Below are 23,160 nucleotides of genomic sequence, written 5' to 3' on the forward strand. Positions count from 1 at the left end.
TGGGCGGAAAATAGGAGATCGGGGGCCACGTGGCCCCTGGCAGCATCTGTATCGATTCCTTTTTTTTTTTTTTTCTTTTAAGCTCTAGAACATAAATTTTCGTGGCCGGCTGTTTATATCCGCCGGAGATTTATGGTTTTTTTTTTCCTTTCCTCTCCCCTTTTCGTTAAGTTCATTTACTGAAAGCAGGTAGGTGCTCAGCTTACTTAACATTTTAATTCAGCCGGGGATATCCGTCCCAATTTTAATATAGAACAAGGGAAGATTCGGCGGCTCCGGGAAAACAGCAGAGTTTGCAAACGTTCTGCGTGTTATCGTGAAACAGAAACTGAAGCCAACTGGCATCCGGAATCTTCTTTATTAAGGCAGCTCGACTTGGCAGGGAGATAATTCTTAAAAGACGCACTTTAATTATTGCATCAGAATTCTATGCATGGGGTGTCCTGTCCGAAAAAATAAATAAAAATAAAATAAAAATAATATATATATTGCTGGCAGATCGGCCCCATTCGGCCCCCGTCTAGTCGCCGTTTCTCCTGCTGTAAAGACTCAAACCTTAATCAGTCGTTGGTCTCGTCTTAGATCCAGGAGCCGTATGTCTATCCCATGCATGTTTAATACCCTCACTGTATTACCACTTCTGCTGGGAGGCTGTTCCACTTGATTACCACCCTCTCCGAATGGGGCTTATTAGACCAGGGAATGCGGAACCAAGGGAAATTCACTTAAATGTTTCAGTCTAAACAGGAGTTAGGATGAGACGGATTTTGAACATGTTTTCTATGTTCTATAATTCAGTAATTTACCCCATCGGGAATAGTTTTGCGCCATGCATATTTATAATGTACTCAATCTCACCCTGCTTCCAATATTCCGAAGGCGCGTTTATGGAATGATAGGCAATTCTGCATAATATTTGGATTTTGTTAAATTATATAAATATTTGGATAGGAGAGAAAATCCGTTCAAAAAAATTGTTGGAGCACAAAATGCCCGTATATTATGTTAATATCTGTAAAAATAGTTTGTAGGAGTTTTTTTAAAGATGCTTTTCCACGTAATCTGTTGCATTTAATGCTTTTGTTACCAAGTACAGCAGTAGAGACATTATTCCCATTACCGATGGATACCCAAATTCATAACTAGTTTTTTAACCATGTGAAATTTTGCCTCTTTCATTTTTACGCTTATTAAGCTTGTGCATTTGTACAAAATTTAACGGCGAATTGTGTTAAATTGCTAATTTGTATGAAGGTCTGAAAACGAGGAGGAATCCCTAATGAAACAAACAAACAAAAAAGAGAAAGCTAAAATTTTTTGTAATTTTGTTTCCGAGTAACCCCAAATCGAAAAGGGCAGGAACTGAAATTAATCGCCGGAAAACGAACGGACCCAAAACATAACGAAAAATTGTAATCATTTTTGATCCACGTGCAGAGGTATAATGCTTAACTTGCATGTGACACAAAAGCTGATGCTGATAGGTTGTTGCCATAGAAAGATCTTTACAGTATTACTGTATTTTTTCTGATTAAACAAATATGTTGAGGTTTTTTCCTCCGGTCATAAAATGTATGTTTAAACTGCTTCCGTGTTTTGAACATCTAAAGCTCCCATGAAACTCATCGGCCAGACGTCATCCGTCTTTGTTGTTCAAGAATGGCCATAGAGCTACCTGTCGGCAGCCATTGATTTAATGTAATACGTTTCCTCTATACGCTGGATCAGCAAATTGGTTAAGAAATAGATAAAAAGGTTTTTTTAGTAGGACGTGTACGGTAATAGAATAGAGGCCTCTAATCCCAGACCCAACATGGCCCCGTCCTTCTCTTATTTGTCGATAACAGGTCTTCTTTAATAGTATCTTCTACATCTTGACGTTTGCAGCCCTTGCAGTGGAAAACATCTCGATCCCAATTATATGTTCACGATTCAGATGCATAACGAGGGATCGCCTAATATATCATAAACCCTACGGTGTTTAATTAAGCTGAACTCTACTTCTACGTTGCTTGGAGTCACGTAAAGTTAAGATGCTGGCTTAGATACTATGCTCGCTGTTTGGTTGGCCATGTAAACGTGTCTTTTACAGGGGTAATTAATAATGTAGTCATAAGTTTATCCAGGGCCGGACTGGGACTTAAAACCAGCTCTGGAAAAAAATAGAATGCCATCCCCGTATTTCATGGGGCCATTTTTGGGCACATTGTACATAAGTCAGGTTCTGACCCCGATATTATGTGTGTATTTCTATACTGTACCTGTCAGTGTATAGTGTCAGAGTGACTGTGTGTGTATGTGTATGATGTTAGAGTGTGTCTGCATGTTTGTGTAAGTTATAGTGTTAGAGTGACTGTGTGTGTATGTGTATGATGTTAGAGTGTGTCTGCATGTTTGTGTAAGTGTATAGTGTTAGAGTGACTGTGCGTGTGTATGTATATGATGTTAGAGTGTGTCTGCATGTTTGTGTAAGTGTATAGTGTTAGAGTGACTGTGTGTGTGTATGTTTATGATGTTAGAGTGTGTCTGCATGTTTGTGTAAGTGTATAGTGTTAGAGTGACTGTGTGTGTATGTGTATGATGTTAGAGTGTGTCTGCATGTATGTGTAAGTGTATAGTGTTAGAGTGACTGTGTGTGTGTATGTGTATGATGTTAGAGTGTGTCTGCATGTATGTGTAAGTGTATAGTGTTAGAGTGACTGTGTGTGTGTATGTGTATGATGTTAGAGTGTGTCTGCATGTTTGTGTAAGTGTATAGTGTTAGAGTGACTGTGTGTGTGTATGTGTATGATGTTAGAGTGTGTCTGCATGTTTGTGTAAGTGTATAGTGTTAGAGTGACTGTGTGTGTATGTGTATGATGTTAGAGTGTGTCTGCATGTATGTGTAAGTGTATAGTGTTAGAGTGACTGTGTGTGTGTATGTGTATGATGTTAGAGTGTGTCTGCATGTATGTGTAAGTGTATAGTGTTAGAGTGACTGTGTGTGTGTATGTGTATGATGTTAGAGTGTGTCTGCATGTTTGTGTAAGTGTATAGTGTTAGAGTGACTGTGTGTGTGTATGTGTATGATGTTAGAGTGTGTCTGCATGTTTGTGTAAGTGTATAGTGTTAGAGTGACTGTGTGTGTATGTATGTATGTATGTTTATGATGTTAGAGTGTGCCTGCATGGATGTGTAAGTGTATAGTGTTAGATTGACTGTGTGTGTGTATGTGTATGATGTTAGAGTGTGTCTGCATGTTTGTGGAAGTGTATAGTGTTAGAGTGACTGTGTGTGTGTGTGTGTGTATGTGTATGATGTTAGAGTGTGTCTGCTTGGATGTGTAAGTGTATAGTGTTAGAGTGACTGTGTGTATGTGTGATGATGTTAGAGTGTGTCTGCATGTTTGTGTAAGTGTATAGTGTTAGAGTGACTGTGTGTATGTGTATGATGTTAGAGTGTGTCTGCATGTATGTGTAAGTGTATAGTGTTAGAGTGACTGTGTGTGTGTATGTGTATGATGTTAGAGTGTGTCTGCATGTATGTGTAAGTGTATAGTGTTAGAGTGACTGTGTGTGTGTATGTGTATGATGTTAGAGTGTGTCTGCATGTTTGTGTAGTTTGTATAGTGTTGAACTGTGTTTTATACAGAATTATATAGAATATACAGAGCAATTGCTCCAGGACCCCTTTAATTGAACAGACTAGACGGGCTGAATGGGTCTGATCCGATGGCTAAACTTTTCTTTTCAGTTTAATTCTATAGATTCTTTAATAAAACATCACTGTTACGTACGATAAGACCGCAGGCCGGCCCGGGAGGACAGACAGATACAGAGTAAAGACAATAACGCAGTGTTTTATCGTTCACCAAAGGTCCCGATAAGGTAATTGTTCCCATTATTTACATCCAGGATGCTTCCTATTTGCCATTTATTTAACTTTTAGCTACATGCTCCGGTGATGTTTATCACCTTCTGGCGTTAGTCTCTCTGTAGTTGGACCAATATTCTTGTGGTTTCCTGAAATGCTAAAGAACAATTTTGTGAGTTATCCCGAGCGAGATTTAGGGTAGATAGAGAGACGAGGAAAAATTCACAGAGCCGCTACACAATTTTTTTGCCATTAAAATTTGAATAACCAGTAATCCAAGAAAGGGGATCTCCCACCATTTTTGTTATTTCCCGAACCAAATTAAAAATAAATTTAAAAAAATATGGCGCTGTTTTCTTTTTTTTAAACTAGTAGTTTTTTCTCCAAAATATAATGTTTCCGGGTAGCTGCATATTAGTCGTTTGGTTGAGTTTTTATTCTGTGGGGAATGCATGAATGTCTCAGTCTTAATCACCCAGGCAGACACTGTCTATGGAGGAACAGACTTCATTAGCATTGCCATAAAGCATCAGCTCAGTGTGGTGTTTGAGCCGGGAAAGTCACCCAAAATATCACATGATTGACAAGACAGGACAGGTCTGCAGATAAAGGGAGTTCATTGGGGCAAAATGAGATAAAACAAATTTTTTTGTCAATGCCGACCGACATTAATGTACTGCATACAGTGCTGGGGGTTATATTACTGTATACAGCGGGGGGTTATATTACTGTATACAGCGCTGGGGGTTATATTACTGTATACAGCGCTGGGGGTTATATTACTGTATACACCGCTGGGGGTTATATTACTGTATACAGTGCTGGGGGGGTTATATTACTGTATACAGCGCTGGGGGTTATTACTGTATACAGTGCTGGGGGGTTATATTACTGTATACAGTGCTGGGGGTTATATTACTGTATACAGCGGGGGGGTTATATTACTGTATACAGCGGGGGGTTATATTACTGTATACAGTGCTGGGGGTTATATTACTGTATACAGCGGGGGGTTATATTACTGTATACAGCGCTGGGGGGTTATATTACTGTATACAGCGCTGGGGGGTTATATTACTGCATACAGTGCTGGGGGGTTATATTACTGCATACAGTGCTGGGGGTTATATTACTGTATACAGCGCTGGGGGGTTATATTACTGTATACAGCGCTGGGGGTTATATTACTGTATACAGCGCTGGGGGGTTATATTACTGTATACAGCGCTGGGGGGTTATATTACTGTATACAGCACTGGGGGTTATATTACTGTATACAGCACTGGGGGTTATATTACTGTATACAGCGCTGGGGGGTTATATTACTGTATACAGTGCTGGGGTTTACTTTCAATGAGAGCATGGGACTTCCTCTAAAACCACAAAGCATAAGCGTTGAATGTCCAGATGGGGAAACCTCTCCCAGATTCCCCACCAGCTCAGATCTCGGCCAGTGTCTTTTCAAATGTCCTAAGGGGTGGAAAATACAGAATTCATATTCTCCATTCATACGTTTCTGCGAGGTTCATGGAAATATATAATAATCTAAATTTAGTGCTTGCACTGCAGTTGCTGGGCAAACCGCGATAAAGTCTTGAGTGGGTGTAACAGAGTTTGACAGCATGTCTCCCATCTAATCGACATACAATGTGTGGTAACAATGTCACCAGGAGACTCATGAATATGTATATCCATCCATTCCGTTCATGTACCCTGTAAGAAGAAAATTACTTATACTAACTTAGGTGTTGCAGAAACCCAATAAGTTTCCGTTCTAATGGGGCTTATAGATCAACTTTAGTGTAATTTGTTAAATGCAGATCAATGTATTGAATGATGAATGAGCAATTAGCAATGCAAAAAGATTTTAGAATATAGAAAAATCTAAAGAAAACTAGAATTTGCCGGCAGATCAGACCCATTTCAGCCCATCTAGTCTGCCCGTTTTCTCAGATGTTATTCAGTTCTTAATCTTGTCCAATATGCCTATCCCATGTATGTTTAAATTAAACTCAATTACTCATTAGAAATGATGAAAGAAAATGTTGTTGAACATTTGAATAATGTTCTGCCTATCCACTAAGAAGTCAAGCAGTCAGTTAAGTAACTCAGCTGACCAGACTCGTCTCCCGTTACATATCCTTGTTTTCTAACACTTACATAACAACTCCCAAATTCACCAATCTATTAGTTGTGAGTGCTTCCAACTTTACATTTTGTGAGTTTCAGATAAGGCCATGCGAGTTCGATGTAAACTTGCTTGTCCTCGTCTTTAACTCACAACATTTACCCCCTGTAACATTAAAATATATAAAGAAAGTACACACTTATTAACCAAAGGGGCTGACAATTGCTCTCCACTCGCGCGGTGGTGGCAATTAAATAAACCTGAGAAATTAAATGCCCTGTATAACCTTCCCCTATGCACTGCTAACTGACATGGAGGGATTAAAAATATATTTAATAAACCTTAAGACCCCTACATTGTTCCCAGTTTGATTGGGGGTTTACATATAAAAGATGCTTACCTATAAATGATACTTTAATCCAGGGGTGTCCAACCTCCGGCCCTCCAGCTGCTGCAGGACTACATCTCCCATAATACTCTTTCAGCTAAGGGGCTGGCTGAGGAGTATGGGAGATGTAGTCCTGCAGCAGCTGGAGGGCCGCAGGTTGGACACCCCTGCTTTAATCTTTGCCCCCTGCCCATTGGGGTGTTAAATAAGTGCAATCTTTTTTGGAGGGACACAGAAAACATCTCATGTCCCTATATATTCAGTATGTGATCTCATAGAATGTGATTGTTCTTTTTGATATATTGTATACATTTTTACTTATTTTATTTGATAGATGAAGTTAGAACCAAACTCAAACTCCGCTTCAATTATTTTTCTTACTTAATATAATTTTCTAGTTGAAAACCTACTCAGATTTAAATTTTTTTTATCTCTTCAAAGACTTTACATAAACTAAAGATGTAATTGGATACTTTAGTTATTACTATTAGTCATTGGTCAGGTAGGATTGCATCTGCGGGATAATTGTTTGTTGGTGGTTTCCATCTGGAAGAATCATCACGGACAGAGGTGTCTGAGGGGCTACAAATATTGTGGGATCCGCTAGCAAGTCAGCCTCTCATTAAATGATTATACATCTTTCTAGACTAATTCACGTCATTTAGAGAGGCAAAGTATGGCAAATTATTGGATATGACTAAGAACTTTTAGAAAAACTCACTTTCAACGAGTGTTAGCGGCCCAGTGACCTTTAAACCTCCATTAAATGATATATAATTTATAGAAAAAGACATCAACTATGGGTTTTAAACATCTCCACAGCCAGGAGTCCAGAATCATTCACAGCATGTTTTCCTTTTTAGAACAAAAATGCATACTTTCATATCAAATTAGCATTTTTTTGCGACTGTAATACAGTAGATCTGTTACATCATAAAGGCAGGATTAATTTTTCATTTTTACCTATCGCAAGAGCCATCAAAAAATCTTAAGTCTTCATGCTTCTAGATTTCAGTTTTAAAAAAGAAAAGCAAAGTCACTCATTTAGGAATTTCCTCTTAAACCTATATAAAAAAAAGACCATTAATGAATTACCGCAACCCTCTTCCCTGCAAGCCTTTTTTTCAGAATACTCTTAATATCTTGATATAATGTACCATTATCTTTTATTCCACGATTGCCTTGGAAACTGATTAAGTAGTTGTTCCTCACTTGACATTATCAGTTGTAGAGTTAATTTTTTATACATCTAAATCTTCCAGAGATGTTTTAAAAATTAATTTTAAACACATAATAAATCTTCAAAAATATTGTTTTATAGTTTTTTTGGGCTTTTTCTATTAATTTATTTATTTTAAGATAGATAATAATCTCATTGATTTCCTTGCTGAATAAGTATTGTTGGAATTAAAAGGTATGTTTTATTATTTTGTAATTTGTTTTAGCTGTTTTTTTCCGTGGGTATATTCTGGTTTTGTAATTGCTCATAAGGCTTAGTTCTGCGTGAAAAATAGCCATTAAAGTTGTAATTGTTGCTCCATTCTTTTTAATATTTTATATTAAAAAAGTTTCTAGGCTCTTGTGATTGTTTATCAATGAGTTGTACAACTGACCAAATAATACACACTTACTGGCCACTTTATTAGGTACACCTTGCTACTATCGGGTTGGACCCCCTTTTGCCTTCAGAACTGCCTTCATTCTTCATGGCATACTCATTTTGGTCCATATGGACATGATGGCATCATGCAGTTGCTGCAGATTTGTCGGCTGTATATCCATCATGTGAATCTCCCATTCCACCACATCCTAATGGTGCTCTATTGGATAGAGATCTAGTGACCGTGGAGGCCATTGGAGTTTGAGATGTTGTGAGCTTTGTGACATGGTGCGTTATCCTGATGGAGGTAGCCATCAGAAGATGGGTATACTGTGGTCATAATGGGATGGACATGGTCAGCAACTAATACAAGGTAGGCTGTCGCATTTAAACAATGCTCAATTTGTACTAGGGGGCCCAAAGTGTGTTAAGAAAATGTCCCCCACACCATTACACCACCAGCCTGAACCATTGATACAAAGCAGGATGGATCTATGTTTTCATGTTGTTTACGCCAAATTCTGACCTTGCCATCTGAATGCCGCAGCTGGTTCCAGACCCATCAGACCAGGCAACGTTCTTCCAGTCTTCCATTGTCCAATTTTGGTGATTCTGTGTGAATTGTAGCCTCAGTTTTCTGTTGTTAGCTGACAGGAGTAGCACCCGGCATGGTCTTCTGCTGCTGTAGACCATCTGCTTCAAGATTCGAAGTGTTCAGAGATGGTATTCTGCATACCTTGGTTGTAACGAGTGGTTATTTGAGTTACTGTTGCCTTTTTGTCATCTCGAACCAGTCCACCCATTCTCCTCTGCCATCAACAAGGCATTTTCGTCCACGCAACTGCCGTTCACTGGATATTTTCTCTTTTTCAGACCATTCTCTGTAAACCCTAGTGATGGTTGTGCATGAAAACCCCAGTAAATCAGCAGTTTCTGAAATATTCAGACCAGCCCATCTAGCACCAACAACCAACTCACGTTCAAAGTCACTTAGTCCCCTTTCTTCTTTCTTAATTTTTTTTTTGAGAATAATAAAACTTTATTATATAATAATTTTTTTCTATTTAATCAACCTTAAAGCAGGTCGAGGAGAGGGCTACCTCTGGACTCACAAATATTAATTATCCAGCACTCAAGAGAGAAAAAAACCAATTTTGGAGGAAATCTCTGAGGGAACCATGGCTGGCAGAATGGCCCTCTGGGCATTAAGAGGTTAATTTTTTTGTGGCAATGAGGGGCGGGGGAAGGCAAAAATACAATGCAATCTAAAGGCTGCTGTTTGGTACAAATGAAAAATGTAATGTAAATATATGATCATAAATGTCAATCTGCAGGTTACAATCTTCAGATCTCTGCCGGGAGCCTGACACGCTATGAATCTCTTTGCTGGAGAGCCGACACTTCAGCAAGTCGTCTTGACTATGTCTAGATGCCTAAATGAATTGAATTGATGCCATGTGATTGGCTTATTAGCTATTTGTGTTAACAAGCAATTGAACAGGTGTGCCTAATAAAGTGGCCAGTGAGTGTAGATCTTAGCTGTTCTAAAACAGTGGCTATCATATCATTCAATATCTTTTGCGCTTCTCTCTATGGTTATTTTTAACCTCCAGAAATGTTTTCCTATGGGGTAGTTCTATTAGAAACAAAGCGAACTGATCTGTTTGCTGATCAGTGTGATACTTTGTAGATTCACAATAGAAGGGCAAGCTTCAAAGCATCGGATGTAGGAGGCTTTTGTGTTTATTCATTACAAAAATATATTGAATAATTTTAAATTCAGTTCTTGCCTTGTCTCAGAGAGCTCTTTAACGTATAGTAAGCAACCCATACATTATTAAAGCATTTGTAAATATATATATACTTTTTGTCTAAGTAGGTGTCAGGTAGGCACAGATTAATGTATTATTATATGAGGCACCAGTAGAACAACAGAATAACATGAATGACTTGAGACTGGTCAACAGCACTCAACTATGAGAACATGGACAGAAACTCATCTGTTGAGTTATAGTTGACATGTACAGCAAAGTATAACTTTGTGTTGTTGAGTGGCTGTCGTAGTGAATACCATGACCGTCCCATTGAGTGATGTTGAATGGATGGCCAAGCGCATACCATGTATTTACCATCGAAGGATGTTGAGTTCAGCTTGTATGCCGTTGCTGTCCATGAAATGTTGCAACCCAAATGAGTTTAACAATGTTATGGCTCAACTCACCGCTTCTTCAGAAGCCAACTTGATTTTGTCAAGTTAGACACCTTTTTCAAGTTGACTGCCATCTAGATTCAAGGTGGAATTTCTATTTAAAACTAGGTGAGCTACCTTGCTTTTGGTGGTTCAATGGATTAGATAGAAGTGATTATCACCATGTTCCATGATTCACTGATAGTAAAGTTGGTAGTTCTCTGGCATCCAATGAATGAACTTTTCATAAATTATTTTGTAAAAATATTATGACATCAAACATGGTGACATATCTATGACTAATTGTCAGGGGATGAAAACAAAATACTAATTACACATATTTACATGTCAGATGGGGAACGCATTAATGAAAACAGAATTTCATCATATCTAGTAGACAGAGTCTCTATGGCAAATGATACTAAGAACAATATATTTAATAAAATAATCAGCATCCACTTCAATTTAATTGCAGAAATGCAATTTTTGGCCAGCTCAGGAATGTTCCCATAAATCACTTTAATTTGCCTGTTAAATGTATTCTACTTAAGATATGGTTAAATATCTAATCACTTCTTATGAGGGCCACAATTCTTTCAAGTTCTATGAAGTTTCATAGTTATGGTGGCCTTGCATCCCAAAAAATAATAACTCCATGCTGCACGTCTAATAAATGGTATTTAATGAGAAACTATAATATTAGGATTTTCAATGTGATGGTACAATGTGAGTGTCCATAGGGGTCAAACAACAAATAAAATACCCACATTATATACATACCATTGAACTCTCAAGGTTTGACCCTGATTCTGAGAGTTTTTGCCCCGGTCTCAGGGTGAATGGGGCAGATTCTCAGGGTCACACAGTCTGCAGCTGACTCCTTCCTATTCTCCTCTCTACATTCTGATAATGTATAAATTGATACATAATTTATAAATTACTCTTATAATTCAATGCTATGTAACTTAATGGTTCTGTGTCATCGAACAAGCGTTAAAATGTTTTAGTAAACTATGAGCTGGATGTGATTATATATTTATCCTTAAAAAGTTGTTAATCAATTATATATTTTCTTTAAAAAAATAGGGAAGATCTATTGAGACCAACTGATATATTTGCAGCTTACCCCTCCACGGCCCTGTATAACCTTATTATACAATTGTCTCTCCTGCAAATAAGAATCCTTTAACCTAATTCTTCTCTATTATATTATTTTTATTTATTTATTTTAAATCCACGAGGATGTTACGAACTAGAACTCAAACAAGATGCTGATTCAGAATTTTCAGCAGTACAGTACAGTAATTAATTTAAAGGTCAATAATATAATAAAAAAAAAACAAATAAAAAATTTAATAAATGAATAAAAAAATTATAATCAGCTGAAACAAGTTCTGTTACATAATATTCATGCTTACTCATTCCTGTGAATACAAATTGCATTCATTTCAGATTAGCTTATTGAGAATTTGAAAATGAGTAATTATTTGAAAATAATAATGTTATTTAAAGGTTACAAAATAACGTATTGCTTCATTAATTAAGCTATTCTCTGTTGGTCAGTTCGTACATCCTAAAACATTTTCTGAATATTTGGAATATTAATCATTTGTCTGAAGCTCATGAGCGGATTTATAATATATTATACCATATTTTCCCAAGAAGTTTGATTAAATATGTTTTTTTTTTAAACTAAATTATGATTTGCTCACTTTATTTCATTTTTTTATTTTTTTAAAGTTTTTAATTATTGTATTGTGTGCTATTTTAATTACTTTTCATTTCTATTATTTTGCTTGTCATACTTTTTATTGCTTTCTATTTATGCCTGCTAGAAGCAATATTGAAATTAAATCGTTATTGTTCTGTTTTATTTTCCTCTGACAATTACTTTTTTCTCTCCAGAATCAAGTTTCTTGCTGGGAAATGCACAGATTGTGGACTGGCCTGTAGTTTATAGTAATGACGGATTTTGCAAGCTTTCTGGGTATCATAGAGCTGACATCATGCAGAAAAGCAGTACTTGCAGGTATGTTTTACTATAAAATTCTGTTAATAAATGTGTTTGCATATATGTATTTGAAATGTATAAATGTATATGTAATACTGTATTTATGAGACTTGTGCATTCGGATTCGTGCGAATTGAACATTTTTAGAATTCGTTGATTCCTACAAAGCCACAAAAATGAGGCCAGACCCGCCCCCCAGGAATCGGATAAAAGAAAGCAAAAAGTCCAGAATTTCAGTCCGAAATATGTCGGCCCAAGGTCATTCTCATTCGCTCTCTCACACTCTCATTCTCGTTCACAATGTCTCTCTTACACTCTCTAAATGTTCCCTGACATCTCTCCATCTTCTCCCTTCTCTTCTCCCTTCTCTTCTTCCTTCTCTTCTCTCTTCAATCTTCTATCTTCATCTGCATCTCCATGTACATAGCGCGGCAAGTTCCTCTAATCAGGGTAGAGGACGTCACCGAAAGCGCTGCCATTTTGCTCTCACGTGAACAATATGACCAGTGCTTCCGGTGACGTCCTCTCCCCCATCCTCCAACTGAACTATAAAAAAGTTCTCAAGATGAACCTCATCTTTTAATGAACATATATAATTTTTGAACTATAAAAACATCTCAAGGTGGACTTTATCTTTCAATCACCATAGATAACGTATAACTATCAAACAAGTTCACAAGAAGGATCTTACATTTTAATGACCACACATAACTCTTCGACTATATTGAATGAGCTTGTCGTGTGCTACATATTTCTACTAACTAGGAACATCAAACCCATGCTTGCTGTTAAAATGCTGTTATATGATCAGATATGTTCCATAACCGCTGCTTCATATCCAATTTAGCAACAAAGATAAGTAGCAAAATAGATCATCCTGCAAACTTTGTTAGTATCAATTTGGAAGTACCCTAAGGAAGCCGCAAATCGATTTGAGTTCCTCCGCAGAAGAGCCAAATTGGCAGCCATGCCGCACCGTTAACAAACGCCTTAAGTTCCTTTTTGACAAGAAGGTTAAAAAGCCGAAGGACCTTGTCTCGCGCGCCGTCTGTGCAGCGACGCTGGTTGATAACACTGTCATGGTTCTGATGTTCATTTTACAAGCCGAGGCATAAAAAAACCCCAAAACAATTCCAACTGTTCCTTTCTTCAAATTTGATCTTCAACTCAAAATTGCTTTTTATGTTTTTTTTTTTCTGCTGAGAATTTCAACAATCGTAATTATTTTTAAAGGAAAGCGTCTACCGTGGTTTTTTTTTTTTTTTTAAGTATTTATTTTTCCACAAACAAGGATAACTTGCTTACAACGGAGCATAGCCATCAATAGCGAGCAGTTTAATGCTTTCTCCTACTTGCTCTGCGGTAAAACAGAGCGGGGTATCCAACGAGCTGGGGCTTTTTTTACCGTTTAAGCGTGTTCAGTGGAAGGAGAAAGATTTCCAGCGATGGAAGCGGCTGAAACAGTTTGCCTCGGGTTAGGCTTGAAATAATAGTAAGAAATTTCTGCCCATCACGTGTGATTTGTCACTTGTGACCTCTTTTTAGCGGCTTAGAAAAAAAAAATTCTGATGACCGTAAATAATGCAGAATTTTATATCCAAGCCTAAGAAATATTATATCTCGCTCAATTCTGGCTCAATTCAAGAAAACCAAGGGCTGCAAAAAAAATTAAACACATTTAGCTACTGCATTTAAATAAACGTTCTAATAATTATAAATGTACATTTGTTTAAAGATTTAAGTCAAATATTTTATATTTTGACATTTTCCATTTTTTTCCACATCTGACATTTCCTACACTTCAGAATGGTCTCTTTGGGTGTAATGTGATATTTCGGGTGACTTTCCCTTCTCAAATACTACACTGAGCTGGCAATTCTAATGAAGTCTGTTCCTCCATAGACTTTCATGTGCCAGAGAGTCCAACTTGGTGGTTGAGACTGAGCCATTCGATTGTCCGCCACAGGCATGATGATAAGGAACACTTTATGAGTTCTTTTTATTGAGTTTTTACTTTGATTCCTATTTCAAGTGGCAGGCAAACCAAGATTTCACATCGCCCCTGAGTTTCCAGCCATCATGGAGATGTAAAAAGTTACTAGCAATCCATCTAAAAACTCGGTTCATCAGCTTATGTCAACCAGGCACTCTCTGGGCTTTACCAGGAGTCTCCGGGTGAAGTCTTACTTCCCTAGATCTCCGAGTCAGTTTCTGTTTTCTCTGGGTAGAGTAGCGGAGTTTGGCCACGCCCACTACCCACCTAAATCTCCTGCTCCTCGCCCAGTTCCCACCCCCTAAAGGCTCTCTTGGACCAGCCCCGCCCCTTCATGTAACTAGCCCCACCCATTTCTGGAGCCACTCCCCCCAGAAAAAAAAGCACTCCTGGTGCCAAGCATCCTACTACTATTTTTATGAGCCCAGTATAAAAATGTTTCTTCCCTTAAATAATCAGTCGCATTCCTTTGATGTTGTCGATGGCTGTTTACAACTACGGTCTCTGTTTGTGAGGTTTTTCGGCTAATTAATCCCATGCCATCCCTATTTACATATATTTATTATTCGCACACTAATTATTAGATGCAAGGGAAACAGATACGCAGCAACGCAAGGTAATTAGGGCACTGGATTTGTGCTCTGGGACGCGGTGTTTACATGAAAATGTTTATGCTTTTATAGAGAGCGATAACACGCAGAGTTAATATTGATTTTATAGTTACGCGGTATGGTTCTTACTCCTTTACATTACACACGGGAGAAAAAGAAAAAGGAAATCATCTAATAGCCCAAACTCTCATACTATGCATTTATATAGCGCCAACAATCTCCGCAGGGCTTCTAACAGTCCGTATATTCAAAGGGTCTGACGAGACCTAAAGTGACAAACGGATACATGAAGTAAAGAGTTTTGTTTTTGGTCCATTTGTTTTCCGACAATTAGTGTTTCTCGCTCTAGATGCCGAGAAGGCGTTTGATAGAGTAAGCTGGAATTTTTTGAGTGCGACTCTGGATGCGGTAGGGATTAATGGTTTTTTTAAGTCAAGTACAATGGCTTTATATAGCAATCCTACCGCTAAAGTTACAGGCCCTGCTTTAAATTCTACATTTTTCGATATTGCTAACGGTACTAGACAGGGGTGTCCGCTGGCACCTCTGCTCTATGCGTTATCAATTGAACCTCTGGCGATTCAAATTAGGTCATTACAAGATATTGAAGGGATAAGAATTAAAGAACAATCCTTTAAAATAACATTATACGCTGATGATGTTATACTTACTTTGACAAATCCAGAAGTATCAGTCCCTGCGGCCCTGTCAGTTATCCGAGAATTCAGCTCATATTCGAATTATAAATTGAACTTTATTAAAACCCAGGCGATCTCAGCATATATCTCTTCTGCTCAAAAGACTTTTTTTGTGGACCAATATCATTTAGATTGCTCAAAGGAGTTGGTGGACTATCTTGGAATTAAATTAATGTTTGATCTAAAAAAATTAGTATTCCTGAACTATGAAATTGTATTGAATAATCTTGCCTCATCTATAGAAAAACTGAAATCAATAGAGCTATCATGGCTCGGCAGAATTAATATGGTAAAATCTTATCTAATCCCTAAAATTATATATCTATTTAGGACAATACCTCTTCGAGTCCCGGGTTATATCTTGGATAAATTTTCTAAAATGGCTCTTTCCTTTGTTTGGAAATCGGGTAAATCCAGAATAAGTCAGAAAATAATAAAAAGAAGTTATAGATATCTGGGCTTGGGATTCCCAGATATTAGAATGCTGCATGAAGCTGTAATGTTTACACATGTCCTATTTTGGGACATTAAAAAGGATACAAATTTGGGATGGCTCTATTGTGAACGTAGTCAGGCAAATGAGTATGATCTATTTAATCTTTTTTGGCTTAGCCCCTCTATTTCGAAAAAACTAAACTTTATGAATCCGATTATAACGGACGCAATAAAAACAAGCTATAAGTTTAGATCACTTGAAAGTATAGATGTGGAATTTACAATTCTAACTCCTTTGAAGGTTCTTAAATATTATATTCAGGATATTGAGTTACTAAATTGGATCTCAAATAATATTAATATTCTTGGAGATTTACAAGTGAATGATTCATTCCTTAGTTTTTCCGATTTACAAACTAAATTTAAGCTTCCTGACAAAGAATTATTTTCATATATTAGATTGAAGTATTTTTTGAGTTCTAAGATGGTCCATCCTCCTTCAGAATTAGATCTATTAATTAATAAGCATCAGAAAAAAAAATTAATTTCTTTGATGTCAGCGTATCTGGATACGCAAAAGAACGACATAATACCTGCTTCTGTGGAAAAATGGCAAACTGATTGCGAGATCATACTACCTATTGAGAGTTGGGCTGATTCCTGGACACAAGTCAGGAATGCGGTGCATGCAATTAATATACAAGAGATGTTTTTTAAGTTGCTACATCGCTGGTATTTAGTTCCCTCCCGGCTAAGTAAATTCTCTAATGTAACCTCTAGCCTATGTTGGAGATGTGGCTATGAGGAGGGGACTCAATTCCATATTTGGTGGGCATGTTGTAAACTGGATAGTATTAAGTTAGAAGTTACTAAGCTTCTTTCATTTATCTTTAAATGCAACTTTGCTATCCACTCTTATACCTGGCTTTTTCATTTAGCTCTTCCTCCTTCAACTAGCGCATTTAAATTATTGGCAGTTAACATCTTATTAGCTATTAAAATATGCATTGCTAGAGCTTGGAGGAAAGCTGAATCCCCTACTTGGAAAGAAGTAATGGATCAAACTACCCACCAAGCTAAGATGGAGAAATATTTCTATCTGATGAATCAAAATCTGTTGAGATATAACCAGATATGGTCCCTGTGGTTTAATTATATTATGGATATTCATTCAAACGATTCTGTCTCTATCACATAGATATACTCTTTTGGGTACTAACCTTAATTCCCTTGAAAGACCCCAATGGGTATAGTGTCTTCGGAGTACATTATAGTTACCGATAACTCAACCTCTACCCCTCCCACCGCCAATCTCGCTTGTTTGCGTCTTGCGTGTATGTGTATGAATGTTGGGTAATATTAAGATTTATATACGTCTTAGTACTGTTTAAGGATATTATTGTAGTTTATGTGAAGTGGACCAGAGTAGTTTATTTTTTCCTTAATGGTTTTGTATCAGTAAGAGTTGTAACTCTGGTTTACCAAAGAATTGTTGTGTATATTCTTCATATGCTCTGTATCTTTTTGATATGTGTTTTATATATTTGAAAAATTCCAATAAATTATCTAAAAAAAAAAAAAAAAAAAAAAAAAAAATTAGAGAGAGAGAGTGAGAAAAAAACCCAATGAATTTCAAATGAAAATTCTGAGCTTTCCCCTTTTTTATTTTTTCGTCTCGTTTTTTGGACATTGGTACAAATTAACAAATTAAACGGAAATGTATTAGACGTGTAGGAATCCCAGTAAAGGTAATAGAAACAATGTTACAGACTAATTCGTGCTGACTTTAAAAACACATGAAACGGGAAAAAAAACAGAGCCTGAACGTGAAAACATTAAAAATCGCGCGTAACCCGTGAACGTTGCGGCGAAGTGTAATATATCATTCTGTTCTGTGAGCTAATTGTATTTCAACTCAAAGCTGGTGCTTTCCTCTCTCTCTCCAAGTTATTTGAATCCAGGTGTTTACATGTACGTTAATCTCATTTACATCGATCAAAACCTTTGGAATTTGATTTTTTTTTTAACAAATAAGGTTTTTTTTGATGTTCGGAATGTAATAAATTCCCATAGGAAGCGGCAAGAATCGGATAACTTATTGAAATTACAAGAGCCGTATTTGAGTTCTAAACAGTGTGCGCCAACCGCTTTTATTGTTACTGTATTTTCCTGGTAAAATAAAATGTAACCCCTTAATGACAAAGCCCGTACATGTACCGGCTCAAAATGCATTGTTTTCAATGGGTTTAGGGACCGCCCATTGTCCTTAAGGGGTTAAATAAACGTAAAAATTGTGTTGAGTTACCAGTGATTGTGTGTTCCTTTCTAGCTTTATGTACGGAGAGCTTACGGACAAGAAAACCATTGAAAAGGTCAGGCAGACGTTCGAGAATTACGAGTCCAATTGCTTTGAAGTTCTTCTCTACAAAAAAAGCAGTAGGTATCTAAAAATGCTTTGCTTTGGTTATTTTGTATCTTGAACAGAATTCGTTGAAAACATTTTCCCCCAAAGGTAACCTCAATGTTTTGCCCTTTTTAGTTTTAATGAATTCTAAACGAAGGTTCCTTTAGAACATAATTAAAGTAGACAGGAAAGCATTCGTAGATATTGTTCTACTAATAATCGTTTGCATTCCGATTTGCCCCAGCACTGATTAAGCCAAGGGCATCTTTTCTTTGCTGACCGAGGCAAGGCTGCTTCTTGGGGGGAAAAAAAAAGCCTTGATCGTATTTTAATGCTGGCTGAGATGTCTTCTGGCCTCCAGATATCTTCCGTCATTATATGTCTGATAGACTCAACGTACAGATATATTCGGATGTTCTATTCTTGAGTCATATTTAGAATTCTGCTGCAATCGGAAAGGAATATTCCGTCAGTCTCCATGGTAACTACCCTAAATATGGCTCCATGTTTGACGAAAACAATCTAGAAGTTAAACTCTTACAGCATTTTCTTCTGTGCTGGGGTCGCTTAAAGTCTTCCCCTTATTGATTATCTGTAAGTGGATTAGAGCACTAAATAAAGATTGTTTTTACTTGTGTCGATAAAGTCTTTAAAGAGCTCATTGGTTTTTATTGACTTCTTCACCGTGTGTTTTGGGGCCTTTTGAAGCTGTCTGGATTTTCTCGCATTAAAAATGCACATAATTATCTAATTTCCATGGCATTTATAAGCGACTGTAAAGATTACAGATACGAGCACAGTGATGGGTAGACTTGTGCAAACGGACCAAAAACGTTTTGGACTAATTTTTCTTTTGTTCTGTGTTCCCGTCTCCTTTTCTACGGCTCTGCTCCTTTTTCTTGCCTCCTCTTGTTCTTCTGTCTTCTTTCTTGGTCCGCTTCTCCTCTATATTGGCTCCATTTACCTTCACACCATGACTTTGGCCTCCTGGAGAGCTTCTGCAAAAGGGGCGGAACTCCCATGCACACCCTCTCGCCCGATTGGAGGAATGGGGTAGAGGCTGTCCCTGTGGTGTGCTCTGTGGCTCCGCCCTTTTGTAGAAGCCATACCATCTCCCCGATTGGAGAAGCAGATGAGAGGCGGTCTCCGTGGCTCCGTCCTTTTGCAGAAGTACTCCATGAGGCCAGAATAATGCAGACAGATCCGTGGAGAAAGGAGAGCGTTTCTGCACCTCTCTTTCTCCGCAAATCTGTGCTCTTGGAGTCCTAGTTAATGGAGCTAACATTGGGGAGAAGCTGATGAAGAAAAGAAAAAGGAGACGGGGACACGGAAGAGGTTGGCAGAGAAAGGGAGACATTAGGACAGAGTGTGAGATCCTAAGACAATTAAAACTGCAGCATATGGTAGAAGGAACTCTAGCCATGGTTGATCCGCGGGGAAGTGTCCTGGGTCAAGCGTAGCACAATGGCTTCACAAATAATGACTGCTACCCCAGAAGATATTATTTATTAGGTTGACAGGGCCACCATGGGTGTTATCATTGTGTATTTGGGTTAGGGAACACCAGGGTGGCCCAGAATGTGTAGAACGCATTAAAAAACGGGATCATTATAGAAAGCCCCCATTAAGTCTTCTTCAGTTGGGGGCCCTCATCCTCGAATGCAAATATTGAAATTCAACTCATTTGTTTTTCATGTAGAATGATTAAAACCATAAAATATTTTCTTTACAGGAACTCCCGTGTGGTTCTATATGCAGATTGCCCCCATCAGAAACGAGCACGACAAAGTTGTTTTGTTTCTGTGTACTTTTAAAGACATTACTTTGTTCAAACAACCCATTGAAGATGACTCAACGAGAGGTAACTGTGTTTTTTATTGTAATTCAGGCGCCTCGTGTGTGTGGCATGCAGTGCTTTTAGTAACGTCAGCCATTGCATTTATGTTCCATAAAGGTTATTTTTACATACCCTGGTGAAAATAATTTAAAAAATCCCCAAATTTTAAGAAGATGTTCTTTACAACATTGTTTGGCAAAGTATTTAATATTGGTCGTGAGGCTGCTCTTCGGGTGGTGGTAGACTGGGAAATGAGGCTTTGGGAAGCCTCCATTAGAGGGCCCTTTGGCTCTTTGGCCCACAGTGAGCAATAGCAGAGGGCTTTAGGAATAATTGCTGTGGCCCTTAAAGTAAAACTTGGCCCAGGGTGGTTGCCATTTTTGGCCCTCATTAAAGATGGCGCTGAGTGGGAGGAAGTGGCATTTGGATCCAACCAATCTTCTCCCAGATTTGCCTGCACCTGCCGCTATTCCCACCTACTGTGGGCCAGTCCCAGCCTCCTAACCCGGGTCTTTCCCCCACAGCCTCCCATTTGGAGCAGGAGAGGGTGAGTGATGGGGCAATCCCTGGGAATTTCTCAGGTATGTTCATTGCCGTGACTTTGGCATGTGGTGAATTCTATTGCGGTGCTTTAAATTCTATCCGTCCAGATTTCTTCCTACTTTGCTGTGCTGCTCGTGGTTTCTTCCACGCCCAGAGAAACAGAATTATCTCACTGAGGTTATGTTTTAATCTAATATATATATATACATTTATACCTCGAGTGATGTGTACAGTAATAACCCCCCAGCGCTGTATACAGTAATATAACCCCCCCCGGCGCTGTATACAGTAATAACCCCCCAGCGCTGTATACAGTAATATAACTCCCCAGCACTGTATACTGTAATATAACCCCCAGCACTGTATACAGTAATATAACCCCCCAGCACTGTATACAGTAATATATAACCCCCAGTGCTGTATACAGTAATATAACTCCCCAGCACTGTATACAGTAATATAACCCCCAGCGCTGTATACAGTAATATAACCCCCAGCGCTGTATACAGTAATATAACCCCCCAGTGCTGTATACAGTAATAACCCCCAGTGCTGTATACAGTAATAACCCCCAGCGCTGTATACAGTAATATAACCCCCCCCGGCGCTGTATACAGTAATATAACCCCCAGCGCTGTATACAGTAATAACCCCCCAGCGCTGTATACAGTAATATAACCCCCCAGCGCTGTATACTGTAATATAACCCCCAGCACTGTATACAGTAATATAACCCCCCAGCGCTGTATACAGTAATATAACCCCCCAGCACTGTATACAGTAATATATAACCCCCAGCGCTGTATACAGTAATATAACTCCCCAGCACTGTATACAGTAATATAACCCCCAGCGCTGTATACAGTAATATAACCCCCAGCACTGTATACAGTAATATAACCCCCAGCACTGTATACAGTAATAACCCCAGTGCTGTATACAGTAATATAACCCCCAGCGCTGTAAACAGTAATAACCCCCCAGCGCTGTATACAGTAATAACCCCCAGCACTGTATACAGTAATATAACCCCCAGCGCTGTATACAGTAATATAACCCCCCAGCGCTGTATACAGTACTATAACCCCCAGCGCTGTATGCAGTAATATAACCCCCCAGCGCTGTATACAGTAATAACCCCCCAGCGCTGTATACAGTAATATAACCCCCAGCGCTGTATACAGTAATATAACCCCCAGCACTGTATACAGTAATATAACCCCCAGCGCTGTATACAGTAATATAACCCCCCAGCGCTGTATACAGTAATATAACCCCCCAGTGCTGTATACAGTACTATAACCCCCAGCGCTGTATACAGTAATATAACCCCCAGCGCTGTATACAGTAATATAACTCCCCAGCGCTGTATACAGTAATAACCCCCAGTGCTGTATACAGTAATAATCCCCAGCGCTGTATACAGTAATGTCAGTCGTGTTGACAAAAAATGGTTTTATCTAATTTTCTCCCAATAAACTCATTTTATCTGGAGACTTGGATGTCAGTCATGTGATATTTTGGATGGCGCTCCCTTAATACACACCACACTGAGCTGATGCTTTATGGCGATGCTAATGAAGTCCGTTCCTACGTAGAGTTTCATTTGTCAGTGGGCATTCCCCTTCAAACCTAAAGCATGCCTTTTTTAAGTAGAGCAAGACTATGGTTTTGAATGCAGTGCACAAACATTTTAAAGTTTTTTTGCGTGGATTTCATTTCTTGTTCAATAACAAAACAAAAAAAACATTTGGGCCTCGTGTTTCGATCTCATAACGCTTCCCTGTGAACGATTGTTGTTTGCAGCGCATGCAAAGTACACTTTTACTCAAACTGAAGTCACAATAACCCTGCAGAAAAAAAAACATACTTTCATTTGTAAAATGAGCAACATTAATTTGTAAAATTCTAAAACACAATAAAAAAAGCTGAAAACATAGCAGGGAGCTATAAGAAGGAGTAAATCCAGCTTTAAATAACCTGCATGTAAAATAATGTCAATTTAACCATCCCACAGGCTAGCTTACTTATACAATGCTTCTAGCCATGGTCACAAATTAAAAAGAACATTATATATGGATTTGAAATAAATAATGCATTAAACAAAAAGAAAGACAACATTATTATTTATTATTAAATTATCATTATTATTATTAATATTAATATTTGGTACGTATAAAATAATGATAATAATAATAATAATAAATAAATGAATAAAATAATAATACTCCTGCCCAATCCCATTAGGTAGCTCTTTACCTTTGGTTGAGGCAGCCTTAGAGAGAGAAAAGGAGGGATTTCTACGACAGGACTGTAACTAAAAAAGAGTTTTCTCTAAAAACAGAATAAAAAAACCCATCAAATAAGTATCATTATTATAAATATTATTTCCTACATGCAATAATTTTAATATAATTTATTTCGTAAACATTTTTTTTTTCATAATATGGAGTTTTAAGGCAAAGTAGTTAG

General features: G+C 37.9%; 1 protein-coding gene across 1 annotated transcript in view; it reads left to right on the forward strand.

The window, feature by feature from the left end:
• LOC149273576 (voltage-gated delayed rectifier potassium channel KCNH5-like) overlaps positions 1-23,160 on the forward strand; it is an 82,449-nt gene that overhangs the window by 2,677 nt on the left and 56,612 nt on the right. Inside the window, exons 2-4 of the mRNA XM_089506151.1 lie at positions 12,062-12,185; positions 18,234-18,340; positions 20,041-20,169. Coding sequence (XP_089362277.1) covers positions 12,062-12,185; positions 18,234-18,340; positions 20,041-20,169 — 360 coding nt within the window. The remainder of the gene's footprint in view (positions 1-12,061; positions 12,186-18,233; positions 18,341-20,040; positions 20,170-23,160) is intronic.

Source organism: Sceloporus occidentalis, unplaced genomic scaffold (genome assembly GCF_023333645.1).
Source record: "Sceloporus occidentalis isolate IW3139 unplaced genomic scaffold, rSceOcc1.0.p SCAF_366, whole genome shotgun sequence".
NCBI lineage: Eukaryota > Metazoa > Chordata > Lepidosauria > Squamata > Phrynosomatidae > Sceloporus > Sceloporus occidentalis.